At 34.3% G+C, this 14,234-nt stretch overlaps 1 protein-coding gene and 1 long non-coding RNA gene across 4 annotated transcripts; both read right to left on the bottom strand.

Moving 5' to 3' along the window:
- Positions 1-6,377: 6,377 nt before the first annotated feature.
- Positions 6,378-7,524, bottom strand: LOC104758051 (uncharacterized). Of its 2 annotated transcripts, none has more exons than XR_015585641.1 (5): positions 7,220-7,524; positions 7,012-7,074; positions 6,822-6,863; positions 6,702-6,743; positions 6,378-6,597 (listed from the first exon to the last, which is right to left on the bottom strand). It is a non-coding gene; the product is annotated as an uncharacterized LOC104758051 (long non-coding RNA). The 2 variants fall into 2 exon arrangements; XR_015585642.1 differs by having other exon boundaries at positions 7,215-7,386.
- A 586-nt stretch (positions 7,525-8,110) lies between these two features.
- Positions 8,111-13,318, bottom strand: LOC104758050 (uncharacterized). 2 transcript variants are annotated; one of them, XM_087493576.1, is made up of 15 exons: positions 13,038-13,318; positions 12,838-12,933; positions 12,562-12,712; positions 12,077-12,174; positions 11,715-11,776; positions 11,521-11,612; positions 11,306-11,429; positions 11,070-11,156; positions 10,721-10,811; positions 9,927-10,034; positions 9,415-9,515; positions 9,029-9,094; positions 8,868-8,955; positions 8,642-8,702; positions 8,111-8,539 (listed from the first exon to the last, which is right to left on the bottom strand). In XM_087493576.1, exons 2-15 carry the CDS (start codon positions 12,911-12,913, stop codon positions 8,341-8,343), a joined length of 1,404 nt encoding a protein of 467 aa, XP_087349702.1. In that variant the 5' UTR covers positions 12,914-12,933; positions 13,038-13,318; the 3' UTR covers positions 8,111-8,340. The 2 variants fall into 2 exon arrangements, 1 of the variants encoding a protein (XP_087349702.1); XR_015585640.1 differs by lacking the exon at positions 9,415-9,515.
- Positions 13,319-14,234: the final 916 nt, after the last annotated feature.

The raw sequence follows: 14,234 nt of genomic DNA, 5'->3' as shown, positions 1-14,234 counted from the left end.
ATTCATTTAAGCGAGGATCAATATGAAATATCATTCATCAGCTTTTTGCATTTGATTTGCAGTATACATTTTGAATAGTGGTCTTTTGAACTTTTGAACAATCAAGTTCACATTCATTATATTCATTTGTTCAAAGATCCAAACTATTCTATGATTTCCCCATAGTGATGTGATCTTTATCATCCAACATGATGATATGAAAATCTTGCAAGAGGCACATCTCTCATAAGATGGCTCAATATTATTAGAGCGGAGACTCATCTCCTGCATCTATATATTTCATCCTCTTTGGATGGTATATTTTTATGCGGTGTGGAGGAGCATTTTAAAATATATATATCACACACCCATAAGATTCAAAATGAGAAATATTTGATTTCCAACCATGAATACATAACATGGGAGAAATATTTCTTTATAAAATGTTGGTGTCATATACAATATTGACTACATGCAAAACTGCATGTTCCATGTTTTAACATGGAGATTAAATCACCAAGAACCGTTTTGCAATCTCTTAGGGTTTCGCTATGAACGATTCATTATAGCTCATTTCAAGAGTGAAAATCATGGATGTTCCACTTTATCATATGCGACATATATATGTGATAAACTATAGGATATGACTTCACCAAAGTTATATCGCTCTGGGGTGCCAAATTCACCAAAGGTTATCGACTTATTGTCGATGTGGGATTCCTTTAATTTTCCCCTCGAGATGATAACTCTTGGAGTTTATTCATCTCGTACTGAATCCCACTTTAGGATCAATAACATACCGATTTCGGTCATATATATTATCTGTGATCCTTATAGAGATGTGGGACTAGTATTATCCCCTCTAAAGATGATGACTTTTTATGACCATTCATCTTTGACCGAATCTTATTTTTAGATCGGTTATTTTTGGGCTTTAATTTGGGGATTTATTAAAGAAATCAAACCATCATATATACAGTGAGCTTGTTGATCCAAAAGGATGATGAATGGGCCAACACTATATGATTCTGGAGGCATAGCCTACTACAGAATTAAGGAGGAGGTATATAACCATCGACTCCATAAACAATAAATAGAAATTTAAATGAATTTAAATAAACTTAAATAAATTCAATATAAATTAGATGTTACCTTAAATATGAATGAAGTGCAATGCTTACAACCTCATGAAATGTGAACGGGGACATGCAATACTTTTGAAAGAACTTTTGTTCCTCTGAACAAATTCTCAATGATTTTTAATATCATTGATTGACCGGGATGGTTTGACCGGTATTGTTATACTTAAAGCATAAAATAATTTCATATTTACTATTATTTTGTCATCTTTCTTTTTGTATGATATAATCATGTACATGTGTGTCTCCAATATGGCCGATCTTGCGATACCATATTTATTTATAGACTCAACATAATAATTTCATTAAGAAAAAAATGTCTTTAAAATTCCATGAGTTTCTTTGAGACTTTGGAGAACACTAGACATCGATAACTATGAATCTGATGTCTTTGGAAGTCGATCTATCTATCCAGAAAAGACATAGCTTTTATTTGATCGTAAAGGAGGCAGAGCCTACCATATATAACGATCTATCTATCCGGAAAAGACATAGCTTTTCTTTGATCGTAAAGGAGGCATAGCCTACCATATATAACGATCTATCTATCCAGAAAAAGAAATAGCTTTTATTTGATCGTAAAGGAAGCAGAGCCTACCATATATAACGATCTATCTATCTAGAAAAAGTCATAGCTTTTATTTGATCGTAAAGGAGGCAGAGCCTACCATTTAACCATCTATTCGGATATGATTTAGCTATAGATTTGATCAAAAAGGAAGCAATGCCTACAACTTATGACGATCAATCCGGAAAAAGGTATAATTTCACGATGTCTATAATATATATGTTCTATAAACATAAATCGAAACAATATAAATTTAAAATCTGCAGCGGTAAAGACATCGTTCTGATAACGTGTTATAAAACATAACGCAAATATATAAAAATAGTATATTATATATGTATATGTGTATATACATATGTATGATAGTATATACTATAATAAAGGGAGAAAGAGATCGAGAGTGGAGGCAGAGAGATACAACAATGAAACATTAGTGTTATTACTTCACTCTCTCTACTTCTACTTCTTACAACAATGATCGCACATATATATATATATACCACAGTAGCTTTGTGCCCAAGCTAAAATAGGATAAGTACAAGTTAGTTAGAGTAGAAGTAAATAATAAAATAGTAGAAAGAGATAGGTTTTAAGTGATGGATAATCACATCAGTAATTATCCAGTTTATAACAGTAATGGATTTTATTTTAATGGGGAAATAAGTCAATAACTATACCCATCTTACATAAAGATTGAGTTGGTTTGGAGTTGGACAAAAGGATAAAAAGATTTGGTGGTAAAGATGGAAAAGAGACAATTTTCGTAAGATTTTAGAAAATAGCATGTAAACATTTTAATTGAATAACATGTTATTTGTCAAAACATAAATGTGTTTTCCAAAAAAAACATGTTTATGGAAAAGAATAGCATGTTTTCTAAATAGCGTTTAACTTATAAAAAACTTGTTATATTGAAGTAAATAGCAAATGCAGTTGGAAAAAAGTAAAGTTATTTACAAAATAGACTCGTTCGTGTTAACTGGAGAGAAAAAAAAAAGAAGATTCCAATGACGAAAAAGGAAAAGTAAAGAAAAATTAGATTTAACAAGAAATATTTTTTTCGTTTGTTGGAGGGTCGGTGACATAGATCAAGTCGAGATAAGTCGAAAGATAAAAAGAATCCAGTAATATGGAGAGAGACTCAATCGTTAGAAGGAGAGAAAATCCGGTGAAAGGCTAAATTGAAATTAGAAGCACAAGAAAGAAAAACTTGTCATGGAAGAGAGAGAATACTACATTAACTCATGCTTAATATCTTAATTTCTCTCCAGAATTTGTGTAAGAGTTTTCTAATAATTATAAAAAAAAATTATTGGGTCTACCATATTGCATACCTGTTTTACAAAAATATCAAATTCATAACGTTAAGTGACTAAACTAATCCTGATCAACTTTAGACATAACTGAACCAACACTTTTCTTTTGGTGTCTTGTCTTTTCATCATTTGTTAGACTAATTTTAAATTAAAGTATATAGAAGAACACTTAACCTTTTCTCCTTCCATTGTTTGTCTCTCCATTTCTCTAAAAACCAAAAATCAAGAAACACAACTCCTTATTTCCATTGTTTTCTAGCTGTCTATCCAAAAGCTCCAACACAAAACTTTGGCTTTTTTGTTCCGCAGTCGAGGAAAATTTACTAATAGAGGATATTTTTGTGTGATGTATATAATATTTTGTGATGTAACTAATATTTTGATGGACATACTTTACGACTTGTCTATCTATTCCATATTTGTCCACTACGATCTTACTTTGTTGTCAAGATTCAATTTTATAGACCAAAAAAATTGAATGTTGTCCAAAACAACAAAACTAAGTTGTCTACCAAAAATTTTTTAACTTGTATACAGACTTAATAAATTAAAACTTGTCCACAAACAACAAAACCAACTTCTCTACAAAAACATATCAATTTGTCTAAAATCCGAACAAGTAAGAACTTGTCTTCCAAAAACAACAATAACAATTTCTAAACGGACCTAAGAAAAAAAAAATTTCTTTAACACCCATAAAAAAAAAATAACTTCTTTATAGACCCATCAAAAGCAACTTGTCTACAAACTAAGCAATAACAACTAGTCCACAAACCCAATAAATTGGAATTTATCTGTCAAAATGAACTTGATAATTTGTTTATCGGCTCAACCCTGTCTACAAAAATACCTTTTCTAGAAATTCATCAAAAATAACTTGTCTATAGCCCCAAAAATTTAGAATTTGTCTACGAGAATCAACAATAAAACTTATCTACAAAAAAGAAAAATTCATGTCTACCTTGTTATTACACCTTTCCTCTCTATTAGCTTTTTTTTTTTCTTGTTCAAAACATTTACAGCTCATTTCTTTTGCTCAAATAAAATGTCAATATTGTAACTATACAATGTCGCCTCATGTTTATACGGTGTCATAAAAAGGACACAATTAGTTTCAGTTTCGCTTATAAAGAAGAGGGCATATATGACTTTTTAAATGCCTCTTGTGGTAATACAAGAAAGGAGTTTTCTCTTGTGGTAGAATAGAAAAGATTTTAACTAAATGTCTTACTCTCAACTAAAATCCCTTTGTGTAATTGGTGCATATTCTCGTAATTCTAACTAGGGAAATTATGGACAATTTGTTTGGTCGCCTCGTCTACAGAATTTGCTCCACCAGATCTGGTTCTTCTAACAAATATGTGCTTTGAAGTGTAAACATGGCATGATTGTGGATGACATCTTCCTAAGGTGCATTACTTGTTAATCATTTGGTCAATCACTTGTGGCTTTAGAAGATCTGCGTGATGGAGAAGAGTACTTAGTAAAATGGACAAGTTTGGTCTATCAGTCTGGTTTACTAAATTTGGTCCACCGGATCTGGTTTACCATTCTGGTCCACCGGATTTTGTCTATCGAGAGACAAAATACATAAATTTGGTTGCCTATAACCTAGTTGGAAACTAGATCTGGTCCACCAGAGGTGCAACACATGTGTCTTTTGAATCATAAATTTCTAGGGGCAACTGAATGAGATGGATGGTTGAAATGAGAGAGTTGAAAGTTTGGAAAGAGAAAATTTAAGGTTCGGAGAAAAAATGGTGGCTTGGAGAAAGATGAAGGTTTTTTTTTTTGAAAACAGAGTAATTGGCTAAAACAAGCCAATATGAAGGAACATTGTTTACATAGGTAACTAAGTGTGAAACTGAACGAACACGTCGCGCTAGATTATCCGCTTTACCATTTTGAGAGTGAGGAACGTAGAGTAATGAAAAAGAACCAAACTCCTCTTTATCCGCCTGTATGTCCTCCAAATAAGGCGTAAAAGCTGGCCACTCGGAAGGCGAAGACACCATCTTCACCAAGTCGGAGCAGTCGGTGAGGAAGACGGCAGATTGGTTATCCGTCCCAATCATACAACACATAGTAGCCCATATAAAGGCTTCAATCTCAGCATGAAGAGGTGAAAGACTACGGCGAAGGTTGGCTGCTCCCATAGTAGGGTCGTCTCCCCTAGGCGACATGCAAAACCATCCACTACCAGCATATCAATCTGTCGCTTTCCAAGACCCATCTACAAAACAAAGATAACTCAACAAATACCTAGGAACCCCTAATCCCCCACCTCCACAAGGTCCAACCAGAAGGTTAATATCCAATGGTGGTACCATATCCGCTGTCTGAGCCAGAATCCAGGCTTTTGCCTTATCCTCCGCTAAACGCAAAATTGCAAAAGGATTTGAATCCATATTACTAAAAGGTTTATCATTACGTGCTTTCCAGATATACCACAGAATCCAAAGAAAGATTTCCTGTGAGGGAACATCTGTAAACCGCCAAAAACGAAAATCCATGTATTGTCAAAACTGAGTCCAAAGGGAAAATGCCGAGGGCCGTCGGAAATTGCGACAGAGCCCAAACCTGACTGGCTGGCGGAGGTTTGGAGAGAGAGAAAGTTTAAACTTAAGGAAAACAAAAAAAAAATATCGTTGGTTTATTATGTTTGAGTTGCAAAAAGGTATAATGTTTTTTTGAGGGATTTTAGTGAGAAATACTATTTTCAAAACTAAAGTTTCGGGAATTGTCATTTTCCTCTTTCCCTTTCGAGCAGTGTCACTTACCATAATTGTGGCATAACGTGAAAAGAGGATATTGCCCTTACTTAATAGAAGGAGTTGGCATTGATGATGGATGGGACTGTTTTGTGGCTATCAAAGGAGAGCATTAATGAGGGGAGTACGATTTTGATGACCCCTAAAAAAAAAAAATAAGCATTTGTTGAAGTGGTCTCATGCGGGCATTAAATATATAAGGTAACATAACCAAACGATAGATAGGTTATTAGATAATTTGTGGACTATTTATTTGGTCTACTCGTTTGTGAGTATATGGTAGACGAGTTATTGGGGAATTTTGGACAATTTGTTTGGTTCACTAGTCTGGGACCAAAATTATGATAGACAATATGTGCAATATTTGCTGTTATTCTTGCTGAGAATTTTGGTGATTGTGTGGTTGGCAAATACTCATAGTAAGGTATATTCAGTCTAATTGAAAGAATAAAAAAGAATAGAACCAAGTTGCATGTCGATAGACCATAACTACTAGGCCGGTGGACAAAAACGACAAGATCTCAAAACTGTAGGTTCAATAGACAACATATAAACTACAAGTGCAGGGACAAGAATCTATATACAAACTTGTTCATCAGACAACTAAGTGAAGAAACAATTAGGATAGAAAATATGTTCGTGACATGATGATTAGACAAACTTTAACAAAAGTACAACAAGAGTGATAATCGAAAAGGAAGTACATTGCACAAAAGGAACTACAAAAGCTTATACAAAATAACAAATAACTTATGAGCAATAAAAGATTTTGGACGGACAAAATCATTTATCTAGACATTACCTGGGTTGGATCCAAAAGAGAGCTGAACGATCGAAAATAATTATTAGTAGTGGAGAGGTTGGATAAATTACAAATCAAATCTGAGCAATGAAAGAATTTAGAAGGACATAATCTCGGGAACATTACCTTGGTTGGATGTGGATTTGGTCCGTCTGATTGACAAGAGATCTACACGAGCAAAATGATTATTAGATCTGAATCGGTTTAATTAAATGATTGACAATTTAAGAAGCGAGATAGGCACACCTGGGTGGACTTTGGATCTGGTCCATTGGGCTTACATGAGTTCTACACGACAGACAAATGGTTCGTTAATAATAGACATTTTTGTTCAAACCCTACCGGATTTGGTCCACAGAATGTTGATACACGAGGGACCATTATTTCTTGCTATCGATAGACAACATCCGTAGAGGGACAACTGTGAAGACTTTACATGATGGGTCCACCGAGAAGGTTGACTTGGTGGTTTGTCGCCACTATGAAGGTGTCGTCAACACTGGATGAAAAAAAATATACCTTCAGAAAGCACCATACAACAAAGATAACATAGTACCGACAAAAAGAGATGGATGCGACAAATAGAGATGGACGACTTCCATAGCTAGATTCAATAGGGAGAATTTCAGAAATAGGGACCTTGCCTTGTTTGTCAGGCGGAAGAGACGGTGCACGTGGTCGAAGAATCATTTGGAGGAAGGTTTTGAGAGTAGGTTGTCGATCCATTATTGCCAGCGTCAAAGTGATGGAGTGAGTATGGTTTTAGTCGCCGAGAAAGAGGAGAAGAGAATATGAAAAGTTTTTTATAATTGTTTGACAAAAAAAAAAATTCTCCTAATAAATGTATGTATGCGTGTCAAATCTTATTTTTTTTTTCTCTCTGCAAAACAAGCGAGGGTAAAAACGTCTTTCTCCTTCACGTCGATGACAAGCGGGAAAATGAATTCCCGAAAGTGGAATTGCTCTTAACAGTTGTTATTGTGCATTGCACAATTGTTAGATTTCTCTTTCTTTTTTTGTCTATAAGTTGTGGTAGGCGGAAAAAAGATTTGGGAAATGTGGCATTGGCCAAAAAGATTGGTAATGTACATGGCATATTTGGCTAAATTCTCTATTACTAATAGCCTAATTCTAAAGAAAACCTAATAAAATGACTATGGTTCAGTTTTTTCCAGGTAAATGACTCTTTTTGTGGAAGGTTATGGTTGGGTTAAAACCAAATTAACCCTTCAATCTATAGTTTTTATAAAATGATACATTTGTTTTTAAAGATGAGACTGGCAACAACGAACAATTCCGGTGTGAACGAATTTCCGACAACGAAAAGAGATCCAGCCTCTAATGCTATCATGATAATGGTGGTGGATAAGGATGAGGTGGTGGTGGTTATTGAGGTGACGGTGATGGATTTGAAAGAGATAATAACAGAGATTTACATATCTGGTGGAGGCGGAAGTTGTCGAGAGTTAAAATCTTGTAGAGGCGTTAGTGGGGATTATAAAGGTAGCAATGGTGATCTAAAAGAGCTGATCAAGGAAAAAAAAGAACAAAAATTATAGTACTTTTAAGAAATAACATGGATCAGAGGATGTTCTCAACAACATGGATCAGAACATGTTCTCTCATTTTTAAGTTAGTGTGAGGAAGACACCACTAAATGTATACTCACGTGTTATGGAACTTTAACTTCCATAAGTCAATATATCTGAGTGTAACTTATCCCCCAAATATAATCAAAAGCTGTCAACAAAAGATGAAAAACGGACTAAAAGTGATGATTCCCTCTGGTAGGACGACATACATGGTTGCGTTTACGAGCATGTTCTTCGTTGTGGTGTTGTGTCCTACATGCGTATCCATACCAACAATCTTCCCTCGCTGCTACATCCGCTGGCAAATGATTTCTAGGTAGTGTTATCCGGAACCAGTATAAAAGGAACCCCACCAGCTTATCATAACAATCACTGCATGTATAAGATAACATACATCACAATCTCTCATCACAATCGAAAGACACTTAAAGGACCATAAATCAGAAGAGTATACACCCTAGACCATTAACTTACTTGCAAACATGTGTTGATGCAGTTATCATCTCAGCATGATTTAGAGGCATTCTCGAGCGGTCTGGATAAAAAGACATCATTACAAATCAATACATAAGACATGAGGGAATCAAGAATGATAAGAACTATTTCATGGTAGAGCTCAATGTGGTACATCAAGTTCAGTTGTTTTTAACATCTAACGTTTCTTAATGTGCTATAGCTAAGCTGGGAATCTTGAGATTACCGATTTCTCTATTGCTGAAACGCATGAACCACTCTGCTACAACATCCGGCACAGTTTTTCCCATGTGGACAATGCATCTTTGGGTTATCTACAAAATCCAAAGAGAATGTCACCAAAAAGAAAGACAGTCCAGTAGTCTGTTAAGGAAATTAATTCCTTACATCTTGTTCATGGCGATTCATTTCATGGGTTATGGATGGAATCCTTGTAACTGTGCGTTCCGAGATCTGCAAATATTAGTAAGAAATAATGAGAAAAGAGAGGAATAAATTGTAATATATATATAATGAACATATTATCATGCAAGCAACTGGAGGAGAAGGGAAACCACTAGGTAAATCTAAAAAACTTACGAAAACAACAAAACAAAACTATCTTAGTCATAATTCCTAACCACAGGGAAATTTTTCATTGCAGTACCTCATAGATAGAAAAGAAAATGTAAGATCAAGTCAAAGTTTAAGGATATCAGTCTTAACTAAATCACTCTAATCTTACACAACATAACTAACATGGGTAAATATTGGACAATCGTAGCTCAACCTACAGGTCTGAAAGTGTCACGACTGCATACTGGACTAGATACACCTTGTGTAACATTTTCGGAACTCCAATAAGCACCACAAAACGGCCTATCGCATCCCTTGCCTGCAATAAACTAGCATTAAGTGGGTATATATAATATTTTCAGAGACTCCTGTCCTACTCCTACTGAACAGGTTGATATTAGTATAGTCACTATCAGTCACACCTTTCAATATTCAGCTCTAAGAAACAGAAAAATATTCTTCTCTGTATTCTACCCGCACCCCCAATGTTTTTTTTACCCACTTTAGGACATATAAGACATCAGTACAAAACATAGTCACCATCAGGACAAACATCATGCATCTATTTACTTAATACCAATTTTCCTAACGAAGCAATGCAAGCAAGAACAACAATAAACTTACAATATCAAAAGGGGGGATAAAATATAGCAACCAGTCTCGAGAGCTAAATGCTAAACTCTTTAAACTGTGAACAATGCAAAATAAAGAAGCATGTATTGCCACTTACAGTGTAATGGCACTTGGAGATTGGCTCTGAAGGGCATCATTCCTTGACACAGGTGGCATTGCAAATGTGCACCATGATGTTCACACCGATAACCACCAATATTAGCAACTGAGAACAGAGCCAATGACATAAAATAATAAATCAACTTCCAGAAGACAGGAATGCTGAGACCAAAACCATTAATGACAGTATTTTTTCTATTGTACCTCCCGTCCTCGTCTATTTAAGATTTCCCTTTTCTCAAGTACTACATTCATTCTTTACTAGGACTAGAATCTATTTATTTTTTGGTTTCTTTTGAGTCAATTTACGTTCGATGAAATAGGAGAATATCAAGTAGAGAGATCTGAAAAATGGGTTTCAAGTTCTAGTTTTAAAGTTTATCTGCCATCAACAAAATTTGTACCACACGTCAGGTCCTTACAGTACAGCTAATTTGAAAAATCAATACATTTTAAAGATTTACAGTTACGGATTGTTGTTGTAAAGACTAACAAAGACGATATAGTGGATCACACTACTAAAAAGTGGTAAATGGTAGATGACAGAATTTTAGATACTTCAAAGGAAATCTAGCTTATAAGGGCTGATCGAACCCAATATCCACCGTCGAGTCCCACTCATAGTCTATATAATCTTCTAGAAAAATTATAATCAATTACTCGTTACTAATTATCCCACTTCACCTCCTCGCCCGATGAACCAACGTTAATTAAGCAGTCTAATGCATGATACATATTGACTTATATATTGTGAAAATATAAGAAGCAAACATCCAGATAAATCTATATTACCACATTGTGGGCATTGCAAATGCATGCTATCTCTTTCCTCAAGTGGGGGCGAGAGCATATTCGAACGACGTTTTCTCTTGCTCCCAATTATCTAAAACATATGTCAATTGTAGTGTTCAAGAAAGCATCACAGGTACATATAACCACGACGTTGACCAAAAAAAAAGGTACATATAACCACGATTAGTTGCACCAGTAATACCAATAGCGTGTTTAAGAAATGGTAATGATTCATTAGTGACTTACACCAAAAAGTCAATGTGCAGCAGACATAATCATTTTGATAACAAAGCCTTTATATACTTCTAACAACAATTACTTAATAGAAGATATTGCAGAAAATACTTACAAGATTTGATTGTATCGATGCAGATGAGTCCAACACTGCAATATCTTCAGCTGGCCGCCTCAGTGCAGCATCCGCGCTTAATATATCCTAACATAAGAGGGAATGAAATAGTCATCAAAAGCTCAAGCGTGAATGAAGCACAAGAATATATGAAAAAGGTTCTCTAGGAGAAGAATTACCAATGGAAAGAACGTTTATATGTAAAGTGTAAATGAAGAAAATGCAGATAATTCTACCTCTTGTATGTTTTTAAGAAAATGATTTTTTCCCACATATTGTACTGTTGTTCTGCATTGTGGACATAACACATGTTGATGTTTTGCTTTCGATCTCCGCATCCATTCTGAAAAACAGCCATTACTGGAGGCAGAACACATCATTCATCAACTAGCAATAGAGTGAAATATGCCTGTCATAAATGAGAACTAAACAAAATCAACAAATGGCAGACCAGAAATTGTGAAGGCAAGGTGCAGCTGTGACAACATCATGCCATATGTTTAAGCAGATACTGCATTTCGCATGTTCAGGATCTATAGAAATCTGGAAAAGGAATTTCAAAGAGAGAGATAAGAAATTCGACATAAATTTCAAAAAAGGTAGGGTTATGGAATATGGACTATAAGTGGTTGTCATAGAGAGCACCTTTAATAGCTGGGTCCTGGATTCTCGAGCAGGCATTATTGTAAATCTGTACTGCAAGTACCCTAACAAATTGAACAAAATCAAGGTTGAAAATATATACAAAACGTAACTTCAGCTTCCTTATGAGAGGCTCAGAACTACTTAAATGAGAAACATTCATACCAATTACTTTCTTCCAACATAGATACAATGTAACAAGAATACACCACATATTATTATCTTTTTAAGTGCAGCATTTCATTGCCCTCGACTATCACAATTAAGCATTCCATTTTCTAGATGAAAACAATTAGGCTTTGGGAAATAATTGGTATCAACAGCACTTAAAAAGATAGAAAGGTAGAAAGGCAAGCCGGTCTAACCTTGTCCTTCAGGGCCAGGAACGATTTCAGACCCACTCATGATATCAGCAGCACAATCTTTCATGATGACAGCCTCGTCAACAAGTATAGCATCGGAACTAGAAAACACCACAATTCAGAAAATCGCAAACAAATCCAAATAAACAGATGTGATGGTAAACTAAGAAGACAAACAAGAATACGCAAAAAGACTGATAGAAATTGTGTAGCCAGAAATAAAGAGATCAATTTAATCAAAATGAGCAGAAGAAAAAAGAAGTGAAACTCGAAGCTAGTTAACAATGTATCATACGCTGGTTTGATACAATGATCTTTGCCTCTTTGGTTTCCCAGTCTAGATTACGAAAGAACATTTCCTATTCGATTTAGAAATAGTAAATTTCTAATAGTCTTAGTAAACTTGAAAAGAACTTTTCCTACCTAGTACATACAAACAACAAGGAGTTGCAAGTGAAGGTCACTTAAATAAATAGTTATCGGCAAACCTCTGATTATGTATAGTGGCAAAGCCTTGACCCAAATTCTTTGTTATTCTGCACCATTCGTGTTTTTCTAAGGAAGACGGTTTAATCTCAGAGCATATAACCATATCATCGCACTTAATCTCAATATCTGAGAATTTGGTGTCGAGAGGAACTGCAAATGTGGAATCGAATCAGTAAAAAAGACCCAAATATGAACAGTGCCATGGAAACAGTCGATAACTAAATTCGTAAAAATCGATCTGAGTAACGAAATAGAGAAGTCACCGAGACACTAACCCAGTTTAGCCCATGTATCATCATCACCAGAAGGTTTCGAACCAGAGGATTGTCCAGTTTCCGCCGTCGTCGTCATCAGAGTTCAATTGTGAAAATCTAACAACAACGGTTATTTCATCACCGCAAACGGATTCAAAATTGATCGAAACAAAGAGAAGACAAGTTGATCGTAACAATGACAATTTTGTGGTGAAAATTACCTTCGAAAGAACAGTAGAAATTTCAAATTGGGAGAATTGAACAGAAAACTGAGAAAGGACCCTCCTCTTTTTGACTTCGTCGCGAGGAAGAAGATGATTCCGAGAGAGAGTGTGGTAGGCACGATTCTTCTTTGGGGTCTAGGGTTTCTCTCACTGTCTTCTATAACACAGCACCATGTTAGATTGTTGAAGAAGACTCTCTCTCTCAAATAATTCTTAAAAAAAAAAAAAAAGGGACAACATTAGTTTTTGTGCACACACCGGAGAATAAGTACGTTACCGATTTCACAAATCGGCGAAATCGAATCTCTTTAAACCTTTGCCACTTAAAATCGAATCGAACCAAACCAAACCAAACCAAACGGATTCTAATACAGTAATAAATAAATTTGTTGGCTTTTGATATATAATTTGTCTCATTTCTAATATGCATGCTTCACGCACTTGAAAAATAAATCTATAATAGTATTTTTTGCAGTAATTTTTAACAAAAAAATCATTTTGGAAACAGTTAGCATTCAATGCATTAAACTTTAATATTAATTACCAAAAATTTCAAAATTAATTATAGGTAAGATTTAAAAAAAATAAATAAATATTTCTACCTCATTCAAACATAAATATATGATTCCCTTTCATTTTTATTTGAATTTATATTTAAATTATCTTGAATTATTCTATAATACATTTAGTTAATAAAAATTGTAATTTTTTCTGCATATGACGTATTTTAAAAACGGACATATATTACTCAATAGATGAATTAAAACATACGGTACAATATCGTCTAAAAAAATTGGGCAATGGTTCAGAGTCATACTATAAAAGAGACCAAACTAATTCTGAATACAAATGAGTAGAAAGCTTGATTTATCATGCATTCAAACTTTAAAACTTTTATTTAGTTTATTCCAGTTCTTTATTTTAAAGATTTTTAAAAGGTTAAATATGATAAATATTTAAAACTTTTAAAAAGCTAAATATGATAAATATTATACCGTAGATACACAATAAATATTAAAAAATAAGATGATATAGTGTGAGTTAAAATATCTCGAGACAGGTTTATATAGCAGGACGAATTTTATCAATATTTATATAAATTAAAAAATATCATTAATTTGGTGTTATACGGATAAAACATCATTTCATTATTTTGTTAACACTGTCGGTATCAGAGAATAGACATATCTAATT

This window comes from Camelina sativa, chromosome 17, assembly GCF_030686135.1.
Source record: "Camelina sativa cultivar CO46 ecotype springtype chromosome 17, ASM3068613v1".
In the NCBI taxonomy this organism is placed as follows: domain Eukaryota; kingdom Viridiplantae; phylum Streptophyta; class Magnoliopsida; order Brassicales; family Brassicaceae; genus Camelina; species Camelina sativa.
This window is presented reverse-complemented; position numbering and strand designations above follow the sequence as displayed.